General features: G+C 36.8%; 3 protein-coding genes across 4 annotated transcripts; 2 read left to right on the top strand and 1 right to left on the bottom strand.

Moving 5' to 3' along the window:
* Positions 1 to 147: 147 nt before the first annotated feature.
* Positions 148 to 12,340, top strand: upb1 (ureidopropionase, beta). Its single transcript, XM_065247223.2, has 10 exons — positions 148 to 571; positions 1,394 to 1,565; positions 1,780 to 1,867; positions 4,692 to 4,786; positions 5,607 to 5,768; positions 9,132 to 9,301; positions 9,385 to 9,466; positions 10,008 to 10,050; positions 11,248 to 11,402; positions 11,556 to 12,340. The coding sequence occupies exons 1-10, from the start codon at positions 468 to 470 to the stop codon at positions 11,637 to 11,639; spliced, it is 1,155 nt and encodes a 384-aa protein (XP_065103295.1). The 5' UTR covers positions 148 to 467; the 3' UTR covers positions 11,640 to 12,340.
* Positions 12,341 to 12,478: 138 nt separating this feature from the next.
* On the bottom strand, positions 12,479 to 15,295 carry gucd1 (guanylyl cyclase domain containing 1). 2 transcript variants are annotated; one of them, XM_065247225.1, is made up of 7 exons: positions 15,021 to 15,295; positions 14,747 to 14,795; positions 14,516 to 14,597; positions 14,182 to 14,347; positions 13,551 to 13,642; positions 13,200 to 13,441; positions 12,479 to 13,082 (listed from the first exon to the last, which is right to left on the bottom strand). In XM_065247225.1, exons 3-7 carry the CDS (start codon positions 14,587 to 14,589, stop codon positions 12,991 to 12,993), a joined length of 666 nt encoding a protein of 221 aa, XP_065103297.1. In that variant the 5' UTR covers positions 14,590 to 14,597; positions 14,747 to 14,795; positions 15,021 to 15,295; the 3' UTR covers positions 12,479 to 12,990. The 2 variants fall into 2 exon arrangements, with proteins under 2 accessions (XP_065103297.1, XP_065103296.1); XM_065247224.1 differs by lacking the exon at positions 14,747 to 14,795.
* A 672-nt stretch (positions 15,296 to 15,967) lies between these two features.
* Positions 15,968 to 17,185, top strand: snrpd3 (small nuclear ribonucleoprotein D3 polypeptide). Its single transcript, XM_065247227.2, has 4 exons — positions 15,968 to 16,049; positions 16,303 to 16,448; positions 16,728 to 16,920; positions 17,038 to 17,185. Exons 2-4 carry the CDS (start codon positions 16,323 to 16,325, stop codon positions 17,103 to 17,105), a joined length of 387 nt encoding a protein of 128 aa, XP_065103299.1. The 5' UTR covers positions 15,968 to 16,049; positions 16,303 to 16,322; the 3' UTR covers positions 17,106 to 17,185.
* Positions 17,186 to 18,352: the final 1,167 nt, after the last annotated feature.

The following is an 18,352-nucleotide window of genomic DNA, read 5'->3' on the forward strand; positions in this document are numbered from 1 at the left end:
CTAGAAGGTATACAGTAACGGCCTAAATCTCGCCAAATGAGCGCTGTTTTTTTCTTTTATCCTAATCTTACGCACAAACCCAACATCTCGCGAGATTTAGGCCGTAGCTGTATCCCTTCTTGCCAAAACCTTACTGGCGGTGCGAAATTCTTTGAATGCAACCGAATGACCCAGCGGGGAATAGTTCACGGGAAACCGCCCTGGTCACTTAAAAGAGCTATGCAGTGCGAAAGCTCAGAAATGACTTGAACTTTTTATTTCGCAGTATATCCCATACATGTTGGCTGTTCACTAACAGATGAAAAATAACAACAACCGAAGGTATAGGGACCCCTTGGACTCTCACTCATGGTCAAGTTGCGTAAGACCTGGAAAGGCAGAGTTGAATATTTACTGGTTAAACTGTAATGTGAAGTGAGGTAGACCTGAAGCATTCACTCGTTCTGCAAACTAGACGACAGCTCACTATGTCTGGAAAGGAGTTTGAATCTCTGGACCATATACTGCAGACGCATTTATCGGAAGCAGAGCTCAAAGATGTTAAAAGACTGCTCTTCGGTAAAGACCTCAAGTAAGAGACGGACTTGTTTATTTTTATTAATGAAAAACTACAAATCCCAGCCTTCAAATGTAACTGGAACGGTGCCAAACATGCAGCTGACAATAGTTTTATATGGCTGCAGCAAAACTATAGGCAAACATTAAACACCTTGACACAACAAACGTTAACGTTATTCAGAGCCAGTGCTTTTGAGTAAAATGCTCAACATCGACAGCTAAAAGTAGGTTTTCGATTATTTAAAAATATAGATTATGTGACTATTTTTGATCATGCTGTATTTACATTTGTTAATAGGTAAACGACAACGTTTAAATCGAGTGAATTATTTATGGTAGACTTTGGCCATAAGAGGCTGCTTGTTTGACTTCATGTGGCGCTGCGCAGAACGATCACGTGACGTCCCATTACCGCGAGGTCGATTTGAAAACAAAGCATTCGAATCGCTCTCGCGTGGCTTTAATGTCATATACGGAACGGTCTGCGCAAAACGCATGAAGTCAAACAAAACTTATTTATTGTTTACCTGATCATGTATGTACTTACTCTCCAAAAAAATCCTAAAATGTATGTAATAAACATGCTAACAGTGTAGGTCTACCTATTTGACTGTATAGCTGTACCCATATTTCAATTTTTTTATATATATATTTTTCTAAACAGTCAGGAAGATCCTAAATTAACATACAATACATATAATAATGGAATGTTGTTCACAACAACAAATGCATCTGTTCTTACATATTTGTATAATGCTTAACAGTTCATCAGCTTCTGTCATTTATAATATATTGGGTTCTTTTTTCTGAAATATCTTTAATGTGTGCATTACAGGAAGCTAGAACTTCCCCAGAGTGCAGTAGATGCAGCGGTGGATAAAGAGTTTGATCTAAAGGGTTATGCATTTGAGGCTGCGCCAGAGCAGCTCAGACCACCCAGGACTGTCCGTGTGGGACTCATTCAAAACAAGATAGTCTTACCCACTGATGCTCCTGTGCTTGATCAGGTGAGAGAGTTCCTGTTTAGGGCCATCTTAACATAAGTTCATTGGAGATCTTACCCCTAAGTTCATAATACTTACAGCAATTGTCTGTGCTGTTTATCCGACCAGGCCCATATGTACTTAATAAATGTTCAAAAAACGTATTTCCCTTATGTAGCATTTGACAAGATGGTACAGTATTGTTTCTTGAATTCAAATTGTAATATTGTTTTTGTAGATCACAGCTCTGCACAAGCGTATAGGAGACATGGTAGAGGTAGCAGCTATGTGTGGTGTCAATATAGTGTGCTTCCAAGAATGCTGGAGTGAGTATGCAAATACACCCCCACACATGCACTATAAGCTGTATCTCTACTATAAACGAATTCAGGACTGTCACAAAGATTCAGCTAAAATAGTAATGGTTAAAGTTATACCATATTTGTGTGTCAAATACATTCTTTGTATTTATCTTTATTTTGTTTGTTAAATTGGATTTGCAGTTTGCTGGGTGTAAATAGATTAGACTACACATCTAGATAGATCTTAAAAATATCAGACACCATATCTTCTTCAAATTCTGTTTTTAACCTCAAGATATAAAGAGACACTCCACTTTTTTGAAAAACATTAGATTTTTACCCTTTTGCAATCCATTCAGCTGATCTCCGGGTCTGGCAGTAACACTTTTAGCATAGCTTAGATCCATTAGCTAATCAGATCCATTGAATCTGATTAGACCAGGGGTGTCAAACATGCGGCCCGGCCCGCGGGCCGGATACGGCCCGCAAAGGTGTCCAATCCGGCCCGCGTGATGATTTATACAGTATTATTAAATATTAAATACATATTTTAAAAACCCTTTTAGGCGGGTGTCTAGTTCGTTTTTAATATGAGAGACTTGCGGAAAGGAGCAAAACGCGGAACATAGACTAAACACGGTGCCCAAAAATCTTGCCGTTTTATTGTTACCGCTAAAGATCCACTGATTCCGGTGATCCACTTCGTGTTTTCTCGCCCGCTCCGCAGCATCTCTGTGTCCACTCTCTGCCTGGAGAGCGAAGACGACAGTTTCCAAAGTTCGTTGCATTAACAGGTAGATTCATTACATTATATCAGTTGTTAAACCGCAGAATTAGTAATTTGTAAGTATGTTTATGTATTTCTTCCGGTAATGATTTGTTGTCAGTGTTCAAAAAGTGCTAACATCTTAGCAAGCTAACAACAACAAAATATCCACATTCTTATTAACGTTACAATGCTTGTCTAATCGATTTAATGTTCCCGATCAGATCTAAGTTAATATAAACACTAAATTTGCTGTTGTTGGCACACTTTGTAGACAAAAAATACAAAAAACACCAATGCCTTCACAAAATAACGACAGAGAACGGAAAGAGAGGCTTTTAGCAGCAGTTCAACATTGCAAACATGGATTCAAAGCTCCATCAAGCCAGCAGGTAAATCATATTGAATATTTAGCAGATTGTCACACTTTAATTCTTATTATATTTCCCATTATAATCACTTGTCTAAGTTGATGCTAGTAATATAATACATAATATTTATAATACTTTATTAAAACCATAATAATAGTACCACCCCCCATAGTGCCATTTTTGGTTTGGGCCACTGCCCCATCTAGCATTTTCTAAATGACTGTTCTCATTACAAATATATTCCAAAGAAAAGTGAATGGTTTATAAATAATTTTGGCATCAAGGCAAAAGAAGTTTAATTAAAGCTTTTCAACCTATAAGGCCAGTGGGTTTTGTTCAGATGTAAATTTGTGTGTATAATATACAGTATGAGTGTGACCTTATGAAATGTAGTTTTCACAGATCTGTGCGTTTCTCTGGTTTTTTGCTAAACAAACTAATTAATTGGTTTGTTAAGTTAATTTTAACACAATTATCAGCACACTAAGGTTTAAAAAAATTATCCGGCCCGCACTTCATGGCGTTATTTACCATCCGGCCCACAGCCTAAAATGAGTTTGACACCCCTGGATTAGACCATTAGCATCGCGCTACAAAACAATCAAAGTTTTTATATTTTTTATGAACTCTTCTTTAGTTACATCGTGTACTAAGACCGACAGAAAATGAAAAGTTGTGATTTTCTAGGAATATATGTCTAGGAACTATACTCTCATTCTGGCGTAATATTCAAGAACTTTGCTGCCGTAACATGGCTGCAGCAAGCGTAGTGATATTAGCAGCGCCTGAAAATAGTCCCCTTGGTTACTTTCAATAGCAGGGGACTATTTTCAGGCTATGCGTAATATCATTGTTGTTTTTAATTGCTTTAATTGATTATCATTCTATTTAACCATTAACTAATATAATATTAATATGGGGTCATTAAAACAGCTTTAATGATTATAAAATTATTATAAATTTGTTCAATTTATTCGCTAAAAGTTTCATTTATAAGATATAGCGTGTCACACTGCTGTCAAAAAGATTATTTATTTATTTGCAATTTGTTTCCTGTTGTACTAAATCCAATTACTGAGCTTATTTATGAACAGTGTATGAAGGATTGTAAGACTTCTTGACCTCAAGTGACGTAACATGCCTGTAAAGACATCAACAGAATCTGCTTTACATCAGTAGAGCACAGCGGGGCCGTGCTGACGAAGTTCAAGCAGCACTCGCAGTTTCTCTGTTTGTGTTGGCCATGGGTTTGCGTGCTGATGAATCAGTCGCATGCTTCAATTATAAACTCTCAATGCATCCCAGAGGTCGTTTTAGTCTCTCCGGGACCCAGTAGGTTCCATCACCCAAGCTTTGAGCTTCTTTTCCGCTACCCCACGTAAACCCGTGACCCATCGGAATCTTGTGTCGTGATATCCTGTGTATCCAAGAACATCTATGATGTATGTTTGCTGTGATAGTCATGTTTAAATGCCACGTAAACAATAACAATTTTACCCCACTCTAAACCAAACACAAAAGATTAAAGATAAGTCCATAAACATACCCACTATCCTCCTCATCCTGCCTTTTAGCAAATAAATCAAGTTTTATTGGACACACAGAGTCATTTTCGAGAAATTGAACTCATTAAACAAAATTATATCTTTTACAATTAATCGATGAGTATCATTTCCTATCATCTTTGTTTTTTTTTGTCCTCCTTACATAGCAATGCCATTTGCTTTATGTACAAGAGAAAAGGAGCCATGGACAGAGTTCGCTGAATCAGCCGAGGACGGTCTTACTACACGCTTTTGTATACAGGTAGGAACCAGATAACTGAATGTCTCCAGACTTGGATGTCTTTGTATACAACATATCTCTTACCGTGATTTTTGGCTAAACAGTCAAATATTTAAGTTGAATTTCCCAATTCACCTCTCAAAATAAATAAAGGTTGTATTTTCACTATTGTATTAGTGTCCAGGTATATTGGAAAGGGAGTTACTTATTGATACGGGTCATGTTTGTCGTGACTGCTGTAGTGCTGTGCGGCTGCTGTGAGACTTGTGATTTGTTAATGGAAATAGCAGGAGGTTAATTCCAGAGAGGGGAATGGGACATACTGACCACAACAAGACCTACAGGCCGATGAGCACTGCGGCACGTAATTGAGAAATCTTCTGACACAGAGCTCTACTTAAGAAAATAGATGACCGCTGTCTGTTTACAGACGGAGCACATGTATTCCTTCTAATGTCATACAGTTCAATGTTTACCACCAAATCACTATACTGTTACTATTGTAACGTGTTTGTGTTCCTGTAGCTCATTTGGTACAGCATTGTGATTTTAATGAAAAGGTTGTGGGTTCGATCCCCAGGGAACACACATGCTGATAAAAATCCATGCGTTGAGTGCACTATAAGTATGTTTTATAAAAGCATCTGCCAGATACATAAATATAAAATTTTTCCTCAAATGTTCACTTTGGTCTTTTTAGACATTGCCGTGTAAATCACAGAAAGAATACATTAGATTTCCTTAATGGTTCATCAAAATTTCCATCATATATATACTGTAGCTTGCCTTAAACTGCCTTGTTTTCCTTCAGCAGACATTACATAACTTTTTATGTTTGTAGCTGGCCAAAAAATACAACATGGTGGTGGTGTCTCCCATTTTGGAGCGAGATGAGGTCCATGGTGGAACGGTGTGGAACACTGCAGTGGTAGTGTCCAATAATGGCAATGTTCTGGGCAAAACACGGAAGAACCACATTCCACGTGTGGGAGATTTCAATGAGGTCAGTGTCACCTTCTGGCTAACAGTCCTCAGGCACAGCAACACTATATGTAATTCAGTTGCATGTTATGATTTATATTTTTTCTATTTCTGCAACTGTTTGCACCTTTGGACCCTTAAAGACATTTTCACACTCTCACATTTTAATTAAATTTGACTCTGTCTGTAAAATCCAGGCTGAAGTCCTAGAAAACAACAAAGTTTGATTTTAATATGACCTTACTCAGTTAATACTAAAGATATCATTTTTATTTTCACAAAATGTCCTTTATGTTATATATGCCTACATGCATCACAGACAAATGTCATTTTTGTAATGACATAACATTTCCGTAAGTCTCTGGTAGTGTTGGATAGGATTGTGCTGTGCTGGTGGAAATACATTTTTTTTGTAATGTGATCTTAGTATAAAAAACAAAAAGATCTCATTGTTTTAATAAAACTTGATATGGGACATAAAATTGACCAAAGTTAAAGAAATACCCCTAAATGCCCTACTGAAAAATCCAGCTAAGACCAGCATAAGCTGGTAGCTGGTTTTAGCTGGTTTAAGGTGGCAGCAGCTGGTTTAAGCTGGTCCTCCCAGTCTGGCAAAGCTGGTCATGCTGGTGGGTCAGCTGGTCTTCCAGCCTGATCATCTAAGTCCAGCTAGACCAGCATAAAAAGTGACAAAAACACAGCTAGACCAGGGGCCTCATTTATAAAGCGTGCGTACGCACAGATTTGATCGTAATGTGTGCGTACGTAAAAATCCATGGCAAAGTCATATTTATAAAAACTGTCTTTGACACGGAAAAGTGCTTAGCGCCACGTCAGGGTCTGAGCAGACGTACGCAATTTTGCTTGTCTGATTGCTTCAGGTTTTTGGCAATATAAGCCATTTGTCCATATATAAGCCACCATACATATAAGACATCATACAAGTGAGAGCGTTGTTGTACATTCCCATACATTCATTTATTTCTCAGTCTGCCACAAAATTAAAATTGGCCTCCACAAATAGATGTTTGCACATCGCGTTTATAACTACCTCTGTCTCACATGACAGTTTCTGTTCAAACACCCGTGGCGTCAGTCGACGGCGCTCCGCTGAGCCTCATTGAAGTTGCATTTAAGCATATATAATGCGGACGTGCACGTCGCGAATGTGGCCCCACAAACTGCAAGTCTGGAAAAAACTGTTATGGTGTCCCGGATTCTCAACCTGCGGATGGTTTCATCGCTAAAAGGGTGTTTGGAAACTTATAGCAGAACACAGATAACAACATGTTTGCTTGAGACAGCGCAAGCTAGCAGTAAGCTAAAGCTAATATTTACATTATAGCGATGACGTGACGATTCTCTCAGACCAATCAGTGATCTACAGTGTTTTCGCGTCACGTTTGGTATCAGCTCGGGTCGCTTGGAACCCCAACCGAGGTGGTACGAAAAAAGTATCGGGTACTACGTACTGCACCTAATGGAAAAGCTCCCAAAAGTAAGCTGACCCGACCCAAACTAAACTAAACCGTGGGGTACTATGCAATGGAAAAGCGCCACAATTGTCCCCACAAAGATAGAAATACCAGTATTTTTGTGACCTTGTGGGGACATTTTGAGGTCCCCATGAGGAAACAAGCTTATAAATCAAACAGGATGATGTTTCTTGAAAATGTGAAGTATCAGAAAGTTTTCTGTGATGGTTGGGGTTAGGGGAAGGGAATAGAATATACAGTTTGTACAGTATAAAATGCATTACGTCCATAAAACATGGAAACCAGAATGTGTGTGTGTGTGTGTGTGTGCGTGCGTGCGTGCGTGTGTGTGTGTGTGTAACCCACTTGTGAGGACATTTCACTGGTCCTTACTAAATTAAAAGGCTCATAAATTGATGAAATCATGTATTATAGTACTATATATATATAAAATCAACAGAAGTCTATGTAGTGTCCCCACTAGTATATTAATACAAACCTGTGTGTGCGTGTACAGTTTCTGAATCTGTGGACATTTTAAGTGGTTGAGAGCGGTTCATTTGTCCCCTGCTATGCTGTTTATCAGTTACATGTTTTCTCTTTGATCCACTCCACACTGTGACAATGTTCATTACACTAATCTCTAAAATAGGAAATGTGCCCACTCCATTTTCCTGGAACACAAACCTGCATCCAGGTGGCACACAAACAGCTCCGTTTTCCAGTAAAATACAGTGGCATGCGAAAGTTTGGGCACCCGTGGTTAAAATTCATGTTAATGTGAATAGTTCAGCAAGATGGAAGATGAAATGATTTCCAAAAGGCATACAGTTATAGATGACACGTTCCCTTCATATTTTAGACCAAATTATTATTTTCATTTTCATCTCTTATATTTTAAAAATAAAAGCCAGCCAAGAGTCTTTCAGTTTTTGTTTGAGGTATGTAATCGCAATTAATCGATAGCAGAATAAAAGTTTTTGTTTACATCATATATAGACCGTTTCAGCGGTAACAACATAAACAAGCCGCTGTCGCGGTCCGCACGTAACTTCCGGTAAACTCCGCTAATAATAAATAACAACAAATTCTTTAAACATAGTTTATTTATATAACAAGCAAACAAAACAACACATAGATTACCTAGGAAACCAAAACATTTGTTATTTTCGACGAGGCATTTGTTCAAGAGATCAGTTTAGCAACTAGTCAGACCATTAAAAAAACGAAACCGGAAGTAAGGTTCGGATCCAGACGTGTATCACGTGCGTCCGATGAAACCATCTATATGTGTGAACTGTGTATAATAATTATGTATATATAAATATGCACACATGCATGTATAATTATAAGAAAAAAAATATTTATATAATAGGTATTTATATTTATATATAATATAAATTATAAATAAATATACAAATGTATATACACATGTAAACATTTCTTAAATATATACATGCATGTGTGTGCATTTATTTATACAAAGTTATTATATACAGTTCACACATATATATGATGTAAACAAAAACTTTTATTCTGCTATCGATTAATCGCGATTAATCATTAAGCATCCCCAGTTTGAGGGATTTTCACCCATTCTTCCCTACAAAAGTCTTCCAGTTTCCTGGGCCGTGTTGCATGCACTTCTCTTTTGAAGTCTAACCACAGATTTTCAATGACATTTACAGAAATTTTGTCCAGGGGTGCCCAAACATTTACATGCCACTGTAAAAATATCTGTGTTTATTGTCAATATAATTGTACGATATGGTTCTCTGATGAGAACACAGTGACAGCTTAGGCCATTATGAATTTTGCAAATTTGTGAAAAGACTGAATTTATACCCCTTATTGTTTTCACAAAGGAAATGCTATGTTTAATGTTGAAATCTCTTATGTTGTTCAAACAGTCTACATATTATATGGAAGGCAACACAGGCCACTCTGTATTCCAGACACAGTTCGGGAGGATTGCTATTAACATCTGCTTTGGTCGGCACCATCCTTTGAATTGGTTAATGTATAGCGTGCATGGGGCAGAGATCATCTTTAACCCTTCAGCCACGGTTGGAGCGCTCAGGTATCAGATTCAACTGCTCTAATTCTTTTAATGGAAAAACACTGGCCTGTATTCCTCATACTGATGCTAATGTTGTGTTACAGTGAACCAATGTGGCCGATCGAGGCTCGAAACGCTGCCATCGCCAACCACTGCTTCACCTGTGCCATCAACCGTGTGGGCACGGTATGTCCACCTGTTATTTGAAAATAGCACGTAAAGTGCTGTGATATATACAAGATATACATATACAGAAAAAATGCTTTCTAGGACTTACTGAGAGATTCCCAGGACATTTCCTGCTTGACCCAACAATGCGCTGTTTACACTGTGATCATATCACAGCTTAAGTAAACTGCCTGTATAAGATAAATGAACTAATATGATTAAAAAAGCATCTGCAATCAATTTAAAAAAGATTATATGCCAAACTGCGAATAATGGTACACAGATGCAAAAACAAGTTTATCACACAAGCACTTTTTCTTTTGCTTTAGTGGAGTCTGGTCTCTGTTAATGGTTATTATGTCTTAGAGGGATGACTTGTAATCTCAAAGGTAGATACTGTAAACCAATTATCTTTAAATTGGTTTAAAGTTATTTCTACAATTTGTCATGCAGCGTCCATGTTACAGTACATTGGGCGTTTGAATTCTGTGTTTTTTGCTGCCCTCTGCTGTTGTTTTCTGAGTATGGCATGGATTCACTGAGTATCTCTATTTTGCAGGAGCATTTCAAGAATGAGTTTACATCTGGAGATGGAAAAAAGGGTAAATATATTTTTTGTGTGTGTTTGGACACATTTGCATTTGCATTTCTTTGTATATGCATTTTTACATAAACCTATTTGATGAACGTATAATATGTGCCTAGAGCAGTGGTCTCCAACATGGTGCCAGTGGGCACCAGGTTGTCCGCACAGAGTCTGTGAGGTGCCCGCCAAAGCACATTCTATTAATAGTGTCAATTGTAATATTTATTTATTTTATATTTTTTATATAATCTTGGCTTCTTTTATGTATGTTAACATTTGAACAATGTTAAAACATATCAATAAGTAAAATAAAATAAAATCAACAAGTAAAACAAAAACATTTTGAATAAATAAAAATCAAAAAGTATCCCCCCAGATTGTTTTATCCATTGTTGTTGCCCTGGCCCTGAGCATTTGGTCAATATCATCATATCATTTTTGACGGGAAAGCATTAAGCTGCTTTTGCATCATTGATAAAGTGATGAAATTTGCCATATGAACTACAGGATTCCCTTATGCATACATGGCTTGATCTGGCTTTTCCCAAAAGCTTAGTGTGTACTACTGTCAGCATATATAAAGGATCAATGTATCTGTCTGTCAGTCTATCTGTATCAGTGACTAGGTGAGGACAGGGGACCGTGTACGAAGGTGTCGTGTTCCCAAAGCTTGAGTCAATTCCCTTTTCTCCCTTTCGGCACTCATTACTATTGGATAAGCCTTCATGGTGAACATGAAGTCCCCTCTCCTGTTTAACATCAGCAACCACTCTGTAATACGACCTGGGTCACACAGACCATAAACATATCTGAGGACACTTTCAACAAATATTTAATGAGAATTTTTTACTTGTCTTGCTGCTGAAAGGTTTTAAGTTGTGTTACTTTTTGAGTCCCAAAATAATTTGATTTTGGTGAATAAAGTAAGAAAATAATTAAATAAATATTAATCAGTTATGACAAAACTATTGAGTTGGACTTTCCATGCTGGTATATTTTGTATTAATTAAACAATATCTAATAGTTAACTGTGCTTTAAAAACTTTCAAGAGGTTGGGTAGTCATCCTAATGCCTCAACAGGAGGGTTACAGTAATCTGGTAAATTGCTGTTATTAACATTCAGGGAAGTATTGGCTACATTAAAACACTGCTATGATCAGTGAATGTCATTTTATATTTCACCCTTCATTTCTCTTCGTTGTCTGTCTGTAGCGCACCATGATTTTGGTCACTTTTATGGCTCCAGCTATGTAGCTGCACCGGACGGCAGCAGAACCCCAGGGCTATCCAGAACCCGTGATGGACTGCTGGTTACCGAGCTCGACTTAAACCTTAATCGGCAAGTTGCCGACAAATGGAACTTCAAGGTGAGATCAAATCGGTTTGACGACACCTGTTGACTCGATATATCATATCCAAAATTCTCATGTCCTGTCATGGATATTGAATTAGGACTACATCTCATTATAGTGTCTGTGTGCCATTAACAGTAAATGTGTGATTCACAATTCTCTCCATAGATGACTGGGAGGTATGAAATGTATGCAGAGGAGCTCGCCAAAGCTGTCCGACATGACTTCAAACCCAACATTATAAAAGAGTGAGAAGATATCAGCATCTGAAGCACAGAGAGGAGCCAAGACCTGCAGGTCCCACATTTCTGAAGCCAAAAATTGTTCACAAAATAGCTGTGCAAGTCAACAACAGACGTAGACATTTGGATTAAAAATCAAATCCAACTTTTATTCATTTCTAAAACGCAACTATATAATTCTTCAAAAATAAATTTGCCATATTAACATTGCTTATGTTCTTTAAAAAAATGCACAAGCCGACACCTGATCTTAAAAATAAAAGGAAAAAACAACATTTTGACCTGAATGATCAAAGATGAAATAATAATTATGGCTGGCAGGAACACCATAGTGCAAGCATTTCATTAAGCCGCCATTACAAACCATCAAGCCATTTGAACCACTGTTTACAGGACAGGCATTCACCTTACTGTGGTATTTCAAATGGAGCACAACTTTATTCTGCAAAACACCTGACAGTTAACCTTTAAGACTAAGCCAAACATAGTGTTCCTAGTTTTCCTTTTCTTGAAGGCAATCATTTACAATGTGGCAACTATGATTTACCTCAACACAATAAATTCATGAGCAAATCAGTACAGAATATTTCTTACTTCTAAAGAGACTCGTCTTGCTAAAATACTGGTGTTGTGAGCGAGTTCACGTACTTTATTAACCTGTACATTCGTTTTACTAATTTACATGAAGTTATGATAGACGTCCTGCTGATACTGATCTTGAGAAAAACTCCTGTAGAACTGAAATCCAGATGTATTGCACCTATGAAAAGTTCCTGTCCCAGTAGTGGAATATATTTTAGCATGCTGGACTTAATGTTACCTGAGTTTCAAACATACATTCCTCTCTCACACCAATAAAATCATTCGCTCAACTGTACAGTGGCTTACGAGAGGAAAAAAATGAAATACATTTCAGCCCCGTGATTTTTCCAATGTTACCCTGAACAAACAGAATGTGAGAATATCTTTACATGAATGAAAAACTATATACATTCCTCTTCTACCTCTTGCTGTGCAACAGTGGCAGAGACTATATAACTCGAATGAGCTCTAGATAAAAATATATATCCACAACACAGTAATTACATAAGATATACTTAGCACAAGCTTAAAAATAATTTCGTCTCCCTTTCCTTTCTGTTATTAATTCATAACCTATCATTCAGTGTCCGATTTAGCACCATGGTAATGTTGTGTGCGACGCTATAGCTCTGATGTGGACCATGCCACCATAAGGAGGTGGCAAATACTAACTGCTATTGATCAGCAGCGTTAGTACCTGTTGGCAAAAATGCAACCCAGTCAACCACATTGGATGGAAAAGGTGTGTTTTAAGTTTGTATTCTGACACTGCCGGAGACTCAGCCTTCTTTGTAGACGAATAAAATGTCCTCATCTGTTCCGTAACTTCTTCTGGCATCCTCAAAGTTTCTGAAGCTTGTGCAGCAAACACCTTTAAAAGAAATAGCAATGTATGAGCCAAAGTGTTGAAATGCATTGCCATAAAGAGGTTCTTAATTTTTTCAGTGAATCCATGAGGCTGTTCTAATGCAGATTTTAAGATACATACGGTCCGAATAGGCAGGATTGTTGTAGAAAATGCTGCCGTTTTTCCGGTTAAATCCACACACCGCTATGAAGTGTCCCTGGTACTCTGGCTTTCGACAGAAGCACTTCTGACCAACAGGAAGGAAGCAGCAGTATTTGACAGAAGTAGAGCACAGCTCACACTCCAACACCACTGCATTGACCAGCACTATGGCCACGTGACCCTGCTCCAGGTGACTCTGAATCTCCTGAATGGTAACGGAGCTATACAAAAGAAATCTGATCAGACTTTCAGCTTACCGACACTATATAAAATACAAAATATGTATAAATAAATATATAATTATTAAAAAAATTGGTGGAAAAACATTACCATTTCTTGACTATAACTCCTTTGTCTTCAGCCTTCAGAAAGAGGTCATTTACCCGGTCCTCTTCAGTGTCAAAATGCTTTTTGTAAAAAGACTAAAAATAAAAAAACACAAAAAAATGATACAGATAACTTGACCGACTTTTACACTTTCCATATTTAAATGGTTGGATGACTGGTTAGGTGCCACACAGACACTTTTTTGGGGAAATCAATCTTCAAATGGCTAAATTTAGTTGAAATTCTCATTATTAAGCAGAATATTGTCATTAAGGGATAGTTCACCCAAAGTTGAAAATTCTGTCATCATTTACTCATTCTTATGTTGTTACAAACCTGTATAAATGCCTTTATTCTGATGTACACAAAGAAAGATATTTTGAGGAGTGTTTGTAAACAAATCTTTCATGAGCCCCATTCACATCCATCGTAGGAAAGATGAATACGGTGAAAGTGATAGGGACTCATGAACAGTTTGATTGCGAACATTCCTCAAAATATCTTCCTTCGTGTTCATCAGAATAAAGACTATATACAGGTTTCTAACAGCTGGAGAGAGAGTAAATGATTGCAGCATTTTCAATTTTGTGTGAACTGTCCCTTTATTGTCGATGTGACTGTGGAGCTTCTGTACCTGGTTTCTGAAGCCCTTGTCCACACCGAGCGTCTGTGTGCAGAAGCAATGCTTGATCCCCAGCGTACACATGAGATAAGCCAGATCAATAGTCCACACGCTCTCTGTGAACTCTAAGTCTGAACATATTCTCAGAAATTCCTCCTCACTCACTGGATGCAAATACCTTTTCACAAAAACAAATATGTTAACATTTCTCATTAGAGCAACGAAAACTCTCACTAGGCCCAGAGAGAATCTGCAGGTACTTTTCACAAACTCTGGGTTGTTTTATGGTAAAATAAACATCAAAATCTGCCATACTCTCTACGTATTACTTAGGTTGCACACTTACTCAAGCACCATTCTTGAACAGGCCAAGCCACAATCCCAGTGGTACTGCTGCTGGATGACGGGTACATTTAACATCACATCATCTGCCCAAAACAAGTTCAGAATGTTACATTTAAGAAAACATTGAAAGGATAACTAAACAGCACGTTTATAAGGTGTTTTACCTACCATACATTATGCATTATATCTTATACATTATTTTAAACGGCATTAAGTTTTACGTAGAACTCACAAGTTTTATATCAAACCACACTCCTGCATGTTTCATTGTGAATGTCCACCTATATACAGGTGTACAAAAGTGAATGGAAACAAGGATCAGAATGATACTGTATGCACTGATCAGTATCCATATCAGGATAGTATCTAGGTTGTGTTTTTGTTTATATTTAATCTCAGATTGGTAACTCTGAGATTGGTATAATCATATGCTAACTGAGTAAACAGTGAGCTTAGCTGTCATCTAATCAATTTAACTTTGTCATTCAAGTGTATTTGAAACTCACCGGTCATGCTGCAGTTAGTGTGTGTCTCTTGTTGTGTGTCAGTGATGTTTCATAAATAAAGACTGACTGACTGTTAGCAGGGTTAGCCGGACAGCTGTTGCCCTTCTGTCCTCGACATCAAACACTCTACAATCTCTTCATGTCCGGGTCAATAAAAAGCCGTCGATGGGCTGTAGATGATACGGTAAAACAGCATTAAAAACTCTGCCTGTTGTACCCACGCCTTACGTTCATTCCCAAAAAATTTACTTCCTCGATGTCACTCCAAAGCAAACGCCGGCGCGTTGATGAGCCAAAGAAGCGGAGCTGCGCCCCTGGCGGCGGAAGTACTGCCTTTACATTATGCATTTGGCAAACCTTTTTTTTCTCGACTTCAGATAAAAAAATAAAAAATAGTCAACTCATATTTCGTAAAAAAATATAATAAGTAACAAAATATAAATAAAAAAAGACATTAAAGTAATTAAATAACGTAGGCCACCTTTAAATTTAAATAAAATAATGTATTTTACTAATTATTTATTACTATTTAATTAAGTCAAATTTAAGTAACATCTACTGTCAAGTGTAGATTTTATTATTTCTCAATGTCAATCCAAAGCTGTCGTCGGCGTGCTGATAAGCAGAAGAAGCGGAACTGCGCCCTCTTCCGGACGTAAAGGAGAAATAATGCATTTTGGCAGCCCTTTTTAATAAAAAGAATGCATCGTATATTTATTTATATGTATATATTTATAAAATGATTTAAATATATAACATCAATTATTTGCTATAACTTAAAACGCATATTTACAGTATGCATCAAACCGACATTAATTTTGAAGAAAATAAAAAGTATCAAAAGTGATATAAGCATATGATCAAATGAAAATATATAAATAAAATCTATGTGTATTAAAATGTAATACGCATACATATTAATTCAGCCAATCCGAGAGGTGGCAGTATGTCTCTAGCAAAATAAAAGTCCCCGGAAAGTCTCATGAACACCAGCGACAGACGGTTTTGGACGTTTGGATCACGTTTATGGTAAATCTGTATTTATGATTTTTAAGAGGAAATCTGTTTTGAAACATGTATGTTAAACCAAATAGCTAACGACATTTGTATTTTTCAATAAAAATAAAATAATGAGAAACACTTTCTTTATTATATGAACCGTTCAATTGATATCTGCCTTTGGTTTCAGCATCTTTGTAATGCAAAGATGTGCAGTCAGTGTGTTTATAGTTTCTTCTCTGTCAGATTGTTTAACTGCAATTTCTTTTTTTATTTCTCAAAGTGCTCAGACACATTGTTAAGATGTCGATTGGAGTGCCCATTAAAGTCCTTCATGAAGCAGAGGGGCACATAGTCACCTGTGAAACTAACACAGGAGAGGTTTACAGGGGCAAACTGATCGAAGCTGAAGACAACATGAACTGCCAGGTACTACGAAAAAACGTAACTTTCAGGCATGTAAAATGTATATAATTTTATATTATAGACACATTAATTTCACCCTTAAAGGAATTATAAATGTCAGTAATTTTTTGTCCTAGCAAGTCAGTGGGTTGTTTTATTATGTTATCTGTCCTTGTATTGGAATATACATGTGTATATATGTGTATGTATGTATATATTTGGTTATAACAGGCTTTTCCCAAATATAGAATTTTTTTTAAGTGTGCCTATGCCATAAAGTTTTTTTTATATGTCCCTCTCTAGATGGCAAATATTACAGTCACATACAGGGATGGCCGTGTGGCTCAGCTGGAGCAGGTGTATATTCGTGGCAGTAAGATTAGGTTCCTCATCCTCCCAGATATGCTCAAAAATGCTCCCATGTTGAAGAGTATGAAAAACAAAAACCAGGCAGCTGGTGCTGGTCGAGGGAAAGCAGCTATTCTCAAAGCTCAAGGTAAACACTTTTTTTTTGCTTCATTTTATTTAAATTGCATTGCATTGTAAGAAGATCAGGGTAATTTTTGTGAAATGTTATGAAGTTGGATTTGAGATCCTTTTGTTGTGCTTGTAGTGGCTGCCAGAGGCCGTGGACGGGGAGGACCAGGAGGTCGAGGCAATGTATTTCAGAAGAGACGCTAGTTTTTTTTAAAATTGCTTTTTTATTGTTGTTTTAGATGTTCATTGTCATGCTTGGGGAAATAAATGGGTGTTTTATAGTATTTTGGTAATGTTTTTACTCATGTTTCAGGAGTGAATGGATAACAATGAAACATACAGTGGGTATACATGAAGACTTTTAATTATACAAATTTAAAGTCCACAGCCAAGGTAGTTCAGCCACTTGATTTACATGCGTTCACACAATTCTAGATAATGGCTTGCAAATGTGTAGAGTGCAAATAGGTTTAAGCAAATAACTGTGAATGGTGGCAGTAAAAACCTTTAACACTTTTACTGTTACTACATAATAAAAATCTAAAAGTAGGTGTGTGTTCTGTAGACTCGGTAATAAGGTCAGTCAGAAGATTCAGGATAACACACTGTCCTCTGTAGTAATGTTTGTGGTTTTCATTTATAAATAATTCAAATGTTTTTCCACTCTTAAAGTCCAGTACATACACAAGAAAAAGACATTTCAAAGTGATTTGTGAGTCTTTTTTTCAGGAGAGGAGGTATAACAAGAAAGTATACATTGGCGAAGACTTTAAATTTTTACAAATACAGTGTTTGTCCACAGCCATGGTGGATCAGCCACTTGATATCTAAATATATATATATATATATATATATATACATACATACATACATACATACATACATACATACATACATACATACATACACATTGCATATAGCTGTTGTTGTTGTTGCTGTGCTTGGTGATGCAGAGAAATTTGCACTGCTTATCAAAAACATAACTCGCCATGTTTCATTTATTATAAACCTAAAGGGTTCAATGAGTACGTGCTTAAAGGGAAAATACAATTAATTTTGATTTGTAATGCAGATATCTGAGTTACTCTATTACTTAAAGTCCACCCTTTAATTGTAAAACCGACCAAGACGGTCCAATTTTCTGCTTGAGAGACGTTTTTATTTCCAAAGCAAGAGAAATCGTCAGTGTCAATGGTTATTATTTATGAAAGTGTGTATCTGTATCAATTATTCTAAATACTTTAATATACTTTATATTTGTATACAACCCCTGGCAAAAAGTATGGAATCATCCCTCTCAGATGATGTTCATTCAAATGTTTAATTGTGTAGAAAAAAAAACAAGTACATATATGCCACAAAATAATTTTCACTCAACAATCCAAACTTCTAACTGTACAAAACACTTTAAAAAAACACAAAGAAAGATAACTATAGTCAATTACAACTGT

Source organism: Paramisgurnus dabryanus, chromosome 11 (genome assembly GCF_030506205.2).
Source record: "Paramisgurnus dabryanus chromosome 11, PD_genome_1.1, whole genome shotgun sequence".
NCBI lineage: Eukaryota > Metazoa > Chordata > Actinopteri > Cypriniformes > Cobitidae > Paramisgurnus > Paramisgurnus dabryanus.